Raw genomic sequence first — 15846 nt, 5'->3', positions numbered from 1 at the left:
CACCAAGCCTGCAGGTAAGGGGCTCAGCTGATGCTGAAGTCTATGCTGTACTGTAATTTTCTCAGTAATAAGGAATTAGCCAGCAGTTAACATTGAATGTTTCTACTTATTAAACAAATTAAGAGGTATTTTGAATATATTCAGCCTATTAGAGCATGTGGTTTCTATTTGGGAAGGCTGGAGGTTTCTGTAAAGGCAGTGAGTAATTACCTTAGCGCTGGTGACTCTGGGCTCAAGCTTGGCGGTACACTGTAACAAGAGACAGTTGCCATAAACACACCAGTGGGGGTAAAGCGTGGTGTGTGGCCTTCTGGTGAGAAACAGATATCAACTCTAGGTGAACCTCCTCCACTCCAAAGTCTCCACACCAACTCCTCTTTTGTTCTGAAATTACATGGCTATTATTCATAATTACCCTATGGTCCTCTGTCAGATTTTATATTTGAAGAATGCCATCTGCTATTTAAATTTACCAATAATTACTGAAAATACAGTCATGGGAAATAGGTCTGCACAATCTGATTGGGAAAGGATACCCTATCGTGTTTTAAAGTGAAACACTTGACTTCAACACAATTAAAATTCCATATCCCAGAATCTTAGATGATAGGAATTTCTATTTTTTGACTTTTAAACAGTATTGAAAGCATTAAATGGGTGATGATAATTTGTGTGATCAATTCCTCTCTATTTCCCACCAAAACATAAATGTATCAAAATGTATTTCTGAAAAGTCAGAAATAAATGAATTATGTATGCCTGCAGTACCTGTAAGTACATTTTTAGGGCATTACGACCTAGAGTCAGGAATGTCTTTTTGAGACAAGAAGTCTAAAATTTCCATTGTATATTTTATTTCCCATGACTTTCAACAGAGCTTCCTCAAGAGAGAATAGAGCACCCTTTTGTTTCTCTGCTAGTCCTTTTCAATCCACCCAGGGAACAGAAGAACATACGAGCAAAACGGGATGCTAGCGTAAGCTGGAAAGGGAAAGAAAAGCTCTCATGGGGCTTGGAAACACAAAAGAGAGCTGTGCAAAGGTAAAAAGGAGGTGTGTTAGTCTCTGGCATCTCCATGTTGGCACTGAAAACTAGGTTTTTTTCCATCAGGTCCTGTAGTAGTGTCTCATATACCTATTACAAACCATCAAGTAGCTGTCAGAAAAACTGTTTTGCAAGGATTCCCAAGTCAGAGGATTTGCCAACTCCTGAGTATGCTTCATCCAGGCCTGTGCTTATCTGGATCCAAAACCTGTCTTGAAGTTTGTAACACAGCTCAGTGACTCACTGTGTTTATATGCCCCGCTGAGCCATGGAGAAGCCCAGAGTTGTTGCCCAGATGGACTGAGAACAACTGATTTTCCATATGAAACATTTCAGCACAATACAGAGAACAGGGGCGGGTGGACAAGAGAAGAAGCAAAAGAGGGCTGAGGTGGACCTGTCCCAAAGACCTTGGTTACAGGGACAGTCTAGGTAGGTGGTCAGATTGATTGTTCCCTGAAAATACACTGTCTGTAAATTTGCTTGAGTGCATGGGGTTAGAGACGCAGCATGTCTAGCATCAAAGCAAAAGTGTTCTGCTTTTCAAGTAACTGAGAACTACTGATCTGCAACCTATGATCAACAACAAAGGGTAGATTAAAGGGTCTTTTATTCCCCCTATCCCTTCCCCACACCCTCCACACACACAGTCCTAAACCTAGTTGCCAGATGAGGTTCTTCTAGCTCTTTCTGACCCAGAACAGGTTTTTCTCACTTCATTTTGTCTAGTGTATCTGTGATTTGCTGTTTTACAAACCACACACATTTCCAACACAACAAATCTCACAACCTGGGGGACTTCCTTGACATTATTTAACAATGTGTCTTTTCTCTACCTGTTACTGATCCCATCTAAAAGAAAACACCCCAGGGATCATAGGCAAAATACCACAGATCTGGTTATAAAAGATTATCTCATCATAGAAAATAGCCTGACTAGATGAGACCGTAAATTGCTAATGCAGAGGCCCCCTCATTCAGGGCCACGCATGGCTCACTCTCCTGGTCACAGAGCTTTTCGGATGAGAGACAAATGCAGGAAAGGGGGCTGGAGTGTTGAAAACTTACAGATAAAGGGCTTCACACTGCTGTGGATGTGCTTGTGTTGTTTGAGGCCCGACGAAGTGGCAAACGTTTTGCCACACTCGGGGCACGCGTGGGCCCGGGCACCAACATGCTGAGAGCGGATGTGCCGCTGAAGGTTGCTAGGGTCCGTGAAAACCTGCTAGGAAATGAGTACTGATTAATCAAGAAACTTAATTCTAGGACACAAGAAAGAAGACCAGGAATGACTCAAGAAGGGATTGTGTGTGTCTGTTTAGTTTTTGTTTGTTTTCCCCAAAGACCAAAAGAAGGTCATATTTCCAAAGTGTGAGCCTCTCGAGGGTCAGGACTGTAAATTATTCAGCTCTGTAGACTTAGCACAAGTATCCATTAGTATCAGTTGAACGAAATAATTAATGGCATTATTAAAGCATTTTCAAGGTCTTCTTGATCCTATTTAGAGTGAATGGAATTGAATAATAAAATACAAGCCATGATATTATTTAAAATGGTGTACTATTTCCATCCTTTAAACAAAGATGTACAAAACTGGATGGATTTTGCCTAAAGCGTCCCAAATCTACTCGAGGAGTTCCCTTAGGGGTTAAATTCTAACACTGTGTTTTATTAAGTAACCATTAAACTAAAATGGTTCCTTTGGGCATTGTACTAAAAAACAAACAAACAAAAAAAGGAAATAGGGTAAACAAAAAGCTACCCACACATCTGGAAGCAAAATACGTCTAAAGATAGTGTCAAATGTCACAATTTCCACATACGAAAAGATATTCAAATATCATGAAAATTTTTTGAAAAGAGAAATCAATTTTCATGACACCAGGACATCTTTTAGTTAATTGAGGAACATGAAAATTTAATGACGTGAATTGCTGTTCCCATAGTTAAGAGTAATGGTCAAGGTGAAGTGTTTTCAATTCGCTCTTACATTGTTCAGCCCAGGTCACTAAGGAACTCCACTTTTAATTAGAACCAAGTCATAATTTATAGTGGGGACTTGGTGGAAAAATCTGCAAGTATAGGAGTCTCCCATTCTTTCTGACTAGGCATTCAGAAACTGTATGTAACTCCACACAAATTGCTATTAGAAGAAATCAGTAATGTGCATGGGATAAAATGTTCATTCTCCATAAAGCTATAAAACAACCCCACTCTGGAAAGCCAGTAGCGGAACCAGGAATTTACCAAGGATGTCTGACACCTAGTTCTGGAACTTACCATTAAGCCTTACTTCCTCCCTTACAAAAATAAAAGGGTACCCACTAAGTGTTTTTGTACACTGTACTAATGCCTTGCAGCATACAACACTCAGTCTACTTTTCTCAAGATATTTATAGCTTCCCTTCTCACGGCCTGCTTTTACATATCGCAGCAAATGATGGATTAGGAGAGAGCAGGACGACAGAGAGAGGCCAAGCAGTCTGCAAGTTCACTGTACCTTGGCGCAGTTCTCACATTCATAGTGCTTTCCACTGTCATGTGACATCTGGTGGCGAATTAAATTGGACTTCCAGTTAAATGCTTTGGGACACTGATCGCACTTGTATTCCCTCTCTTCAGTATGTGACAACATGTGTTTCTCCAAGCTGTTAAGAGAATAATTGATTTAACAGCACATGGTGACTAAGAACACATTAATAAACAGAAAGTCATTTTCTTACTAATCCAACTGGCAATTAAAGAAAGCAGAGGGAAAGGAGTTGAGGCAGGGAAGAAACAGAGGAAACAGGCTTGCAATAGACAAAAGTACATTTTATATTCCCTGGACTGTGCCTCTCAGCAATACAGAGAAGTGCCCCTGTTGTTAAAAAAATAAATCTGATTCAGCTAGCAGGAATTAGGTGCCAATTTAGGGGCATGATAAACAACTAGCTGTTTGTCCAGTTCTGGATTCATTACACAATTCTAACTGCAACACGTACTGCTGTTACCCACTTAATTCAAACACAAACACTCAAACCAAAAACATTAAAAGACTGCTTAAGAATATGCAGGAAGCTATCCTATCTAACGTATATAATTGCTACATTGACAAAGGCACTTTTATTCCTACCTATATTACCAATGGGAAAGTGAACTGTAAGTGAACTATTCAACAAGCCACTTCTTAATACAACCAATATAATAGATGGTCGCTTACGGACCGATGAATAAATATACAAGTGCGTAGATAAGGTTGGATGGCATCTTCGATGCAATGGACATGAACTTGGGCAAACTGTAGGAGATGGTGAAGGACAGGGAGGCCTGGCGTGCTGCAGTTCATGGGGTGGCAAAGAGTGGGACACAACTGGGCGACTGAACAACAACAATATAGAAGTAGCTATAGACACTGATGGAAACACTACCTAGAGAGAATATGTATGTATATATCTTATAACCTAAGGTCATATATACATATACAGCCTATGAAATAGGGAGGAAAGAAAAGTATATCACACTGTAAGCAGATGCACTTGTAAAGTCCCGCCAAAGAAAAACAGGGTTAGAATTTTCCCACAAGTATAGCGTCTCTGTTTTAAAACTTAAAATATTTTACCTTCTCAAGTGTTTCCCTGTCTCACTAAAATTTGAATACAAAATCTTCATGAATATAATGAAAATTAAGTATTAAAGATAATGGGTAATCTGTGATATTCAGAAGATACTGGCAACATTTTTGTTAATTAAATACACACATATAACACATTAGGATGCTGCTGCTGCTGCTAAGTCACGTCAGTCGTGTTCGACTCTGTGTGACCCCATAGACAGCAGCCCACCAAGCTCCCCCATCCCTGGGATTCTCCAGGCAAGAACACTGGAGTGGGTTGCCATTTCCTTCTCCAATGCATGAAAGTGAAAAGTGAAAGGGAAGTCGCTCAGTCCTGTCCGACTCTTCACGACCCCATGGTCTGCAGCCCACCAGGCTCCTCTGCCCATGGGATTTTCCAGGCAAGAGTACTGGAGTGGGGTGCCATCACCTTCTCCGACACATTAGGATACTACTCTCAAGTAAGGTAACCAGAACTCCATAGAGAAATAGCCCTTTTCAAACTTGATGCATGAAATGCACAAGATGGGCTTCAACATCTTGTTATGGCAAAAAGCAAGAAAGTTACAGATCATGGCAAAAAAAAAACTAGGTTGCCAATCTGAAGAGACACCTGCTGCCTAAAGATGGGGAAATCTAAGCATCACTAAGAATAATGATCTCACCTTTTAATGATAATAATACTCAAAAACACAAAAATGAAACCTCACCAGTTACCCCATGAAGATGCTGAGAAGCCAAATCATTGTTCTGAAAACTAGTAAGAAAAGGGGAAAACTCATGCACATATCTTGCCCTTCCTATCTGAACTGTACTGCAGGGGGAGCAAATAATCAAGGAGGGGGAGTTTCTCTGCATAGAATTAATCCAGATAGTAAACACTGAAACAACAGGGGGATTAGAACACATTCATTTTGCAGCACCTAAAGAATTAATTAATCCAGGCAATCCATCATATGCCTCCTAATGGAAATACATGATAGGACCAATGAGGTATTCCTCTTAAAACACTGAGCCTAAATCTGATCACAGCTTGCGATGTAACTATGAGTATACAGGAAATAGAGCGGATGGATAAAGATGACCAAAAAATACCAAGGGGATATAACTAGTAGAATACAGCCAGGAGGAAATGCTACAGAAAAAAACACTGAATTTCTTCTATATATAAACTATAATGAGAAAGAGGGACTTACTGACTTTGATTGGGGAAACCTTTAAATTAAGAAATAAGAAGGACACAAACCAATTGCAGTGATGGACCTTATTTTGATCTTAATATAAGCAAAACAAACTCTAAAAACAATGAAATAACTGGGGGAATTTGCTCACTGACTGAATATTTGATAGTAATAAGGAACCATTATTTTTAAAGTGAACCTATGTTTTACATATTTTCCACAGACACACACTGAGCTATTTATAAATAAAATGACATAATGTCCAGGATTTGTTTCAATAACCCAAAATGAGTATAGCTAAGATAAGACTGGTCTTGTGTGACAATTACTGAACCTGAACACACTACCATCCTCTCTAGCTTTGTGGGTATTTGAAAACTTCCATAATAAAAAGGTATTAAAAAAAAGTATCAAACATGCAAGCACTGTTTCTTCCCCATGTTTTATTTTTCTGTGAGATGAACACTCTAGGTTTGAGAATCAAGTAAGACTTGTGTATGCCTAGAATATGTTACCCAGTGGCTGTATACACTGTGTCCATGGCAGTGTTTGTGAAAAAAAAATGAAATGCCCTTTCTCATATCATGACAAATTAGAAACACGTTTCCATATTTTTCTCTTTCTCAGTTTCCTCCTTCCAATTCTATTCATATTGGAACATGAACTTATTTTTCCTGCCCTATGAGTCAGTCAACTTGGTAATGCTATTTTATCTGAGCACCAACAGCGATATCTCTGTGAACAAAAAGTACCAGGAGAGTACAGGTGTGTGGAGTCACAAGAATGGCCCTATCTTTATCTACAATATGTAATCCTCTGTTTGTTACACAAGCTGAAATGTTAATCAGAGAGTTAACAGAAAGATATTAGCAATGGCAGTTAACATTGAATTGAGTCAGGGACATCTTCCAAAATCGTTGTGTGATTGCTGTTCTTACTATTGTCTTTAGCAAAGTAACACAGCCTGTCATTTCATGACATGTATTGTATTCCAATGTTCTTAAATCTTAAACTCTGGAACCTAGTGGTAAAAGAATGCCCTGTACATTGAGATTTTTCCTGTCTCCCAACTCCAAGAGTATGATATTTTTTAAAGGTATAGTGCATGGTACACTCTGGAGGACATATGTTAAGTTAACCTTAAAAGTCTATTCCAATATACATTGCTGCTGCTGCTGCTGCTAAGTCACTTCAGCCGTGTCCGACTCTGTGTGACCCCATAGACGGCAGCCCACCAGGCTTCCCCGTCCCTGGGATTCTCCAGGCAAGAACGCTGGAGTGGGTTGCCATTTCCTTCTTCAACACATGAAAGTGAAATGTGAAAGTGAAGTCGCTCAGTTGTGTATAGCCCGCCTGGCCCCTCCGTCCATGGGAGTCTCCAGGTAAGCGTACAGGAGTGGGTTGCCATTGCCTTCTCCGCAATATACATTAGGGGTGGACAAATACTGTTTGATATCAATTATGCGAGATACCAAGAATAGTCAAATTCATAGAGTCAAAATGTACATTGGTAGGGGCCAGGGACCAGGTGGTGGGTGGGTGGGAGGAAGGGATGGGAAATTATTGTTTAATGCGGATAGAGTTTCAGTTTAAGAAGATGAAAAATTCAGGAGATGGGATGATGGTGAGAGTTACACAACAGTAGAAATGTACTTAGTGCCACTTAACTGTACAGTTAACTATGGTTAAAATAGCATGTTTTATATGATGTGACTTTTACTACAATGTGGGCATGCTCAGTTGATTCTGACTCTTGGCAACCCTCTGGGCTGTAGCCTGCCAGGCTCCTTTGTCTATGAGATTTTTCAGGCAATAATACTGGAGTGGGTTGCCATTTCCTTCTCCAGAGGATCTTCCCGACCCAGGGATCAAATCCATGTCTCCTGCATCTCCTGCACTGGCAAGTAGATTTTTTTACCACTGAGCCACCTGGGAAGCCCCTTAACCACAATAAAAAACATTAAAAATACAAGTAAAATACAATAAAAATGTAAAAACAAACAAGAAGTATAGATAGTAAACAACACAAAAGGGGGAAATGATAGCAAAGTAAGGCAAATTTTCTTTTCTTTGTTTCTTCTAATCCAGCCTAAAACCCATATTGCTCCCTGATCATTATCAGCTATCAGCTAATCAGTGATAGAAAAGAAAAAGGCAAGTGGTTCTTACAAAAGCTTATTTTCACTCTTTTCATAAACATAAAAGTATCCAGTCAGTCATTAATGAAACTTCACTTTTCAAAGAATTTTACCCCAATTTATAGAGCTTGGCTTAGCCTTCTGAGTTCTTTCCATCTTTTGCATGCATATCAACCTTTGTTTCTTGCCCCCATGTTTTAGAGGGTGGGCTGCCCAGATGACACTAGTGGTAAACAAACCTCCTACTAATGCAAGAGACATAAGATATGTTGGTTTGAACCCTGGGCTAGGAAGATTCCCCTGGAGGAGGGCATGGCAACCCATTCCAGTATTCTTGCCTTGAGAATCTTGCCAGTATTCTTGCCATGGACATAGGAGCCTGATGGGCTATATAGTCCATAGCGTTGCAAAGGGTTGCTGAAGCAACTTAGCATACATTCCTTTCTCAATATTTTACACAAAAGATACAGAACAGAATAATATACCATGTCAAGAAAGGAATTCTCATTTGCTTAACATATAAAGCAACAATATCAGATTCAGTAAAGTGGAAAATATTCAGGGCATGTAGGTTCTGCACCGGCTAAATTATATAACCCAAATTATCACTTGGATGATCAGTATCAGGTTGCACAGCGACATGATATATCCATCTGACTGAGCTACCAAGAAGTGAGTTTTGAGAGTTCACCCAATGCCAGATAATTAGGTTTCCTTATTGTTTGCTACTGAATGTTTGACTGAAAGAACTAAATTGACAGTTGGTTTTGGCATAAAGTAGCACTGACTTAGGCTTAATCTTACACCCAGAGTAAGAAGGTTCCTCCACCTAAGAAGTACTGCTACACACAATATTTTAGTGTTGAGGATGTCAGTTTTTGTTTTATAATGTTGTCCAATACTTTTGATAACAAAATAGAAGGAAATATACTTACCCTCTGACATCAGAGATATGGCTTTACAGTATAAATACTTTTCTCACCTGTTGGTATTTAGTGATTTCATTTTGGCTTTTAATTAGGACACAATATATTTAAGAGATGTGCTGTGATTTTTTAAATTACAAATCCATGATTTGCCAAACATATATAACAGATTTATTCTCTATGTGGGTTTATGTTAAGTACTAAAGATGAGTTTAAAGGGTATTGGGAAAGCCCTCTTAGTCACCTGAATGGTTTCTCTCTAATAGCTAGATGAAGCCTGAATTTTCAAAGCTAGAGATTCATTCTTCTGACTCAGTCTCCTCAAGGAATAGGTTTATACTTGATGCTTTTTTGGTCATCAATGAATTAAAATGAATGACTACCATATGAAATCCTTTCCTATAAAAAGAGAGATGCAGGGCAATCAACAGAGGGGAAAGGAGAAGGAGGAAGGGGGGCACTAAGGAAAGAAAGCACAGTGAAAGAGGTGGAAGGTCCAAAACAGACTGTGAGCAATTCACAGCCTTGAGTAAAGCTAGCTGATGTACTCCCATACCCATTTAAATACTACGATGTCATGTCCACTTGAAATCCTGGTTATGGGTCCCAGATTTAAAAGCAAAGTAATGAATACAATTATTAAAACTGCTTGTGGAGCAAGGCAAAAACCATTAAGTAGGAACAAACATACAACTTACCCACTGGTTAAATATACTTCCCAGTAGCTCAAATGGTAAAGAATCTGTCCAAAATGTGGGAAGCCTGGGTTCGATCCCTGGGTCGGGAAGATCCCCTGGAGAAGGGCATGGCAACCCACTCTGGTATTCTTGGACAGAGGAGCCTGGTGGACTACAGTCCATGGAGTCACCAAGAGTCAGACACAACGGAGTGACTAACACTAAATACCTCTCTGATCTGAAAGATCATGTTGCAGTGTAATTATCAATATGGTTTGCAAAATATGGGCTTCCCTGGTGGTTCAGTCAGTAAAGAATCTGCCTGCAATGCCAGAGACCTGGGTTCAGTCCCTGGGTTGGGGAGATCACCTGAGAAGAAGAAGGAAATGGCAACCCACTCCAGTATTCTTGCCTGGGAAATCCTTATAGCCAGAGGAGTCTGGCAGGCTACAGTCTATGGGGTCATAAAGAATTGGACATGACTTAGTGACTAAACAACAAGGGTTGTTGTTTTCTTTAATAGAAAACAAAACAAAACAAAACAATTGTTCCTGAATTAAATTCACAGGGCTATAAAAAGTTAATATGTCACTGAAATGTGATTTGTTTTGTTAAAAATACGTATCAAAGAATTATTTCATTTAGATCTTGTTTATTTTTTTCTTCCCTTTAAGACAATTCAACATTTTCTTCACTGGGCATGTTTCTGTTATTCTTTTATATGTGCAATTTAGATAAATAGTAGAAGTTAAATCCACAGATTACAGTGACCTATCAAAAGACCATCTAGCTTTCCTTAAGTATCAGAAGTTTCTTTTTTATCATCTAAATGTTTCTAGAAAGTAGCTTTACTGTTCAGTATATATAATTAGATTAATCAGCACCACTGTTGCCTCCTCTACTCTTGACTCATCCAATAAGTTACGTTTTACTCTAATGTTAAACTTTCAGCTGCCAATTACATTCCATAAATAATAATAATAAACATATTATCTTCTCTCTGGCATCAAAATAAGTAATTCCAACTTCACTGCAAACATTTTACAGGTGAGAATTTACTGGGGAAAATGACTTCCAAACCTGTGACTAATACATTTTTCCAGCTCATTGTTGTTCCAAATTTCCCATCTGCACCAATTCTGAAAATTCAGCATAAACAACGTTTTACTTCAGAGCAAACAAACACGTTCTGGTAGTGGAGCATGCCATGTCTAACCTTTGCAAGTCGGGAAACACTTGGTCACATTCCTTACACTCCTGAATCGCATGTATCTCTCGGAGATCATTTTCAGTCTCGAGCTTTTGTTGGAAGTCGTCTTCTACCATTGAGAAAGCCGAATGGGGAGTGCTGCATGGGAACTTCTGGTGGTCTGCTAGCTCGGCCTTGGACTCAAAGAGCTGGTCACAGTCCTCACAGCGGTACTGCCGTTCTTCTGCGAAAATAATTCAGGTGTTATCAGAACTAGGCGATCAGGAAGCACTGCCACAAACCAGTTCTTATCGACTTATGAAAGACATAATAGAAATTATTGGGTTGTCCTTTGCACCACTCCCATTTTAACATGGATTAGAAATAATAAATGTAGAGAAGCCAGCACAGAGCCTAGAATTGTAACAGAAGTGATCACTGGGGAGCCCCAATAGTCTTCTTATCAGATAAAACTTTATGATGAAACTCTTCCAGGTTTTAATATTCTCAGGATATATAAAGTCATAATGACCGTTTACTGAGCATCATTATGACCTCAAACCTGTTCATGGATAATTGATTGTCCTAAAACTTGACCGTGAGGAATTACATATCAGATTTGTTTCCCAACTTTCCGATGAGAGTACTGAAGCTCAGCAAGTTCAGTAACAAATCAAGAATTATAGAGCTGAGTAGTTATGTCAAACTTTGAACTGTTCTGTCCCATACCCTTCTCACAGTGCCATGTTACCTGTAGGGGACATAGGAGAGTCCCTGTCTGAGCCTTACTTAAGCCTGGCTAACATCAATAAACTTGGAAATGCTTTAACGTTCATCATTTCTTATAATGGGACATGGCATGATTTTAACACTTTTCCAGGCTCATTTATGTTCCTCCCAGGTCAGTGCTAATCGGCATGGCTTTGCTAAAGAGCCAACATATCATGAATTTGCACTTTAAATCAGTAAGATAAATAAATGGTAATAGTGGGAGGCTAGAGATAACAAGGTGATAGAGTGTCAGGTAGCGACAGCATTGTTTCTGTTCTTTCCACTGGCATAGCTTTTAGCCCACTCAGGAGGCTATAAATGCTATGCACTGATCACACCCACGCAATCACAGAAGTCCTGCAAACAGCTCACAATGCTGAAAGACACAGAGGACAACGCACAACAGGATACACAATCCGTGCTGCAGACCTACAGCCGGGACCCATAGCCAGTTACTCATTGACTGAATGTCTTTGAGGGAATATTTTAGTCACCTACCGGATGTGAGGCGTTTTGCTAGGGAAGGGATACATAAGTAAGCCAAGGGGATACACATGAGAACAAATAGTGTGATACATTTTATGACAGATCCATGCATAGGAACTAAGGGAGCCCAGAGGAATGTGCCAAATCCATCCATCCTGGGGGACAGAGGTTTAGAAAAGACTTTGTAATGAGGAAAACTCAGCTGAGTGGAGCAGGTTGAGGGAGGGAATAACATGGACCAATGAAGAAGGCAAGAAAGAGCAAAAAAAAAAAAATGTAGGCTCATAGAAAGGCAAAGCCGTAGTAAAGTGTGACAGGCTTATAGGACGCATGTAGGGGAGGAGTGGGAAATGAAGTTAGCGAGGGTAGCAGGTTACTAGGGGCTTTTTAGGTCCCTGCTAAGAAGGGTACAGAAAGCCACTGAAAGACGGAACACCCCACTGCAGCCTGAGAAGCCAAGCAGCAAGATCACATGGGTCATCATTGCTGTAATCCACCACAATACTGGTTTAGATTAAACTAAACCAATAACACAGGGGCCCGAAAGGTAAAGAAATTAGTATGTAGATTCAGTGGGGTTTGTCAGTTTTGGACTTGGTTAAAGAAGAGGGAGGTGTTCAAAAATAAATCACCTCAGCTGTAAGACGGGTTTCTCAATAACATCAACTAGGTAATGGAAATATTTCTTATAGTTTGTGACACTATTCACATGTTTAAGATCTAACTTTAGGATCTCAGCCAGCAGTCTGAACACAAACAACCTCCAGGCCACATAATACATGAAAAGGCATAGGATTTAGAGATGGCAAGACCTTGGTTTGAATGCTGACTCTACCACTTTCTAGACAATTTATGTAGTCTTATGTGGCCTTGTTTCCCTATCTGTATAATGGAAATAAGATCTTTCTTAAAGTTTGCTCTATGTCTAAAAGACTACAGAGGACAATGAAGAGCCTATACTATCTAGCATTCAGTATGTGTACAAAGCATGTATTTTATTTTCTCTTTCCTAAGAAACATTAACTCCTAGGAGTATGAAATAGAAATCACCATTTAAACATTATAGACATTATATAATGTATCTGGTGTAAGTATGGATATGGATATGACACATTGAAAATAAAAAGCAATGGATGTGTTCAAGAGTATTGTAAACACAGGTAATTTATGAAAAGTAGCCCTAAAAGAAAAACAGTCACCTCTGTTTATACTTTTCAGAATAGTACACTAAGTATTTATATTTCAAAAAATAATTATTTGAAAAGCTTTTGAGAGCAAATATTCACTGATTAAAGTTTCCTCATACCAGAGAAAGCCCAAATTATATTCATTTTTATCATCTAAGCAGTCCTTGTTGTCAGAGCCCTTTTCCACTGGGTCAGGTTCCCCATTCAGGCTCCAACTCTACCAGGCTAGTTGACAAGTCTGGGTTTCTGAAACCACTTACTTGTTATAGTTTTTTAAGGAGAAAACAATTTCCAAAAGGCTCCCTGAAATACAACTGGTATAAATTTACAAAGAGGCAGAATGCAGCTTAGCCAAAGTAAAAAATGTTCAAGTAAGGAGTCAGCCAATGGTGGTAGCTTCTTCACAGGAGATGCAGAAGCTGAAGCTAAGGCTCTCCTGTTGGCAATGCCAGACAGATGGGAAGTGGAGCCAGCCCCAAACCGACCTCTCAGGTAAGCTGGGATGGGTTCCCCTTCCTACTGATCCTTCCAACTATGAAACACTCTAAAGACACTACTAGATTATGCTGAATAAAGTCCTACTGTATTAGGAGAGAGAAACAGGAAAGAAAAAAATATTAAATGCTCATCCCAATAATACAAACCAATACAAATAAAATTTCCTTTTACTCTCATCTGAATATACATCGCTAATCATCAAAATTCCTTTTTATGCCTCCTTCTTTGATTTAGAATGGGTCCCTGACAAATACAAATTCCTCTGACTCTAAAATTTCCTCATCTGTACTTTTTCCCTACCCTACAGCTGCCTCCCATGTGATCATGCTGGCTAGGATTTTACTCAAGCAGAAATATTTTTTTCCAGTAATAGAATATTAAGTGGGAGGAACAACTGTTAGATTTTCAAAAGCCCCAAACCACGCTCCCTGAAATGTCTTTTGTAGCATGAAAGTACTCTCACCAGAGTCTAAGGCATTGATAAAAGGCTTACGTATGTGATGTCTCAATCCAGATATTCAAAATTCCTTTGTCCTCCATTTCAGAAAAGACCTCTGCTTACTTTAGCTTCACTGTAATATTAGCCAGGTGTCACACTAAGAAATAGCCACTCTAGGGGACAGAATTTGTTAAAGCTGACAATGACTAGCCAGGGAAACGGACAAACACCAAGCGCGATGGATCCTTTGACAGGCTCCATCACAGTCTCCAAATAAGGGTGCTGCAGAGGGCGGCGTGAGTGGTACTAACCGTGGATATCTGGTGCCATAGTTTCATGGGAATAGTCTTCACTCTTCATGAACAGCAGGAGCTCCTCTCCTGGTGCAATGTCTGCGACTACTCTATAAAATATCTTCAAAAGACAACGAACGTAGGAAAGAGAAAGAGAAGTGAATGTTAAGAAAGGGCAAGATACACACTAAGATAACTGTTCATTTTCCCATATTTTAACAAAATATTCCTTTTAATTTTCATCAAAAGAACTATGACTTCCTGTTTTATACACTGAAAATTAGCCCTCTGCTGACAAACGGAAAGCTGGGACTCTCATGCCAATTCACAAATCTTTTTCCAACTCCCACTTCACAAGTCAAATTTTCTAAATGCAAGGCTTGCTGTGTCACATTTACCTTGTGAAATGTTTAACCAAGAATTTAAACATTTATTTATGACAATGTTTAAGAGACATAAAGAAATCACCAGAGAAAAGATGATCCCTTCTCTGAATTCCTTACTCTGGTCAACCATGCACAACTGATTGTTGCCTGTGCCCTGCATTATCCAGCTGTGGCTGGGCAAAGGCTGGCAGGGGCAGAGTTACTGCCCCTTCTTGAACATGTTCTCAAAAGTAGCACTTTCTCAACAAGGTGCTTTTAAGGCAACAGTCTGGAGGGACCCAACATAAAGAATCATGAAAAGATCTGGAAAAAAAAAAAAAAACACATAGTTTTAAAAGAGAGTGTTTCTTTTTTTAAACATTGCATCCCTCTTTTATCAATCAAAAGTGATACTCACAGATCCAGGACCTGCCTTCATGACCCAGCTCCTGATCCCACTCTTTGAAAGCAAGCATTATGCTTTCAATCGATTCTTTTACCAGGGTTTGGGGGTGGTGCTTATTCCTCTTACTTTCACACAAAATGTTGATGAGAGGAAGGGTTGAATAAATCCATTAATGACTGACTAAAAGCAGTGTGGCAATTATGGAAAAAATCCTGACCTATAATTTCCAAGAGCTGCCTACCTTTTCCCTGACCAGCTCAGTGACCTTAGGTAAGTCATTGCCCAATTTACTTGTCCAGGCTTCAGGCTTTCTTCATTTTAAAGGCATTTAGTTCTGATTTGCAACATATATAAACATCAAATCATTATGTTGCATACCTGAAACTAATATAATGGATATATCAATTATATCTCAATATAAAAATGACTTACTCATGAAAATGTTTAAGGTGCTTTTTCATTTTAACACAAAAGGTTTTAATTTTTAATTCTAAGAGTATGTATTAAACAAAAATTCTTAAATGAGAATAATTACATTCACATACAGACACATACACACGTACAAATTCCACCAAGAGTAATAATGACAGCAACAAAACTAGGGATTCAATTCTGCTCAGTCTCAATGCAACAGGGTGAAAAATCACATAA

The 15846-nt window shown here is 39.2% G+C and overlaps 1 protein-coding gene across 14 annotated transcripts in view; it reads right to left on the bottom strand.

Moving 5' to 3' along the window:
• MECOM (MDS1 and EVI1 complex locus) overlaps nt 1-15846 on the bottom strand; it is a 627611-nt gene that overhangs the window by 39004 nt on the left and 572761 nt on the right. For 9 of the 14 annotated variants that reach the window (XM_027541631.1, XM_027541676.1, XM_027541649.1 and 6 more), the window contains 4 exons: nt 14443-14545; nt 10778-10994; nt 3545-3692; nt 2113-2269 (listed from right to left, as the gene is read on the bottom strand). In XM_027541631.1, the coding sequence (XP_027397432.1) occupies nt 2113-2269; nt 3545-3692; nt 10778-10994; nt 14443-14545 (625 nt within the window). The remainder of the gene's footprint in view (nt 1-2112; nt 2270-3544; nt 3693-10777; nt 10995-14442; nt 14546-15846) is intronic. The other 5 variants (XM_027541659.1, XM_027541638.1, XM_027541751.1 and 2 more) reach the window with 1 other exon arrangement.

Source organism: Bos indicus x Bos taurus, chromosome 1 (genome assembly GCF_003369695.1).
Source record: "Bos indicus x Bos taurus breed Angus x Brahman F1 hybrid chromosome 1, Bos_hybrid_MaternalHap_v2.0, whole genome shotgun sequence".
Lineage (NCBI taxonomy): Eukaryota > Metazoa > Chordata > Mammalia > Artiodactyla > Bovidae > Bos > Bos indicus x Bos taurus.
This window is presented reverse-complemented; position numbering and strand designations above follow the sequence as displayed.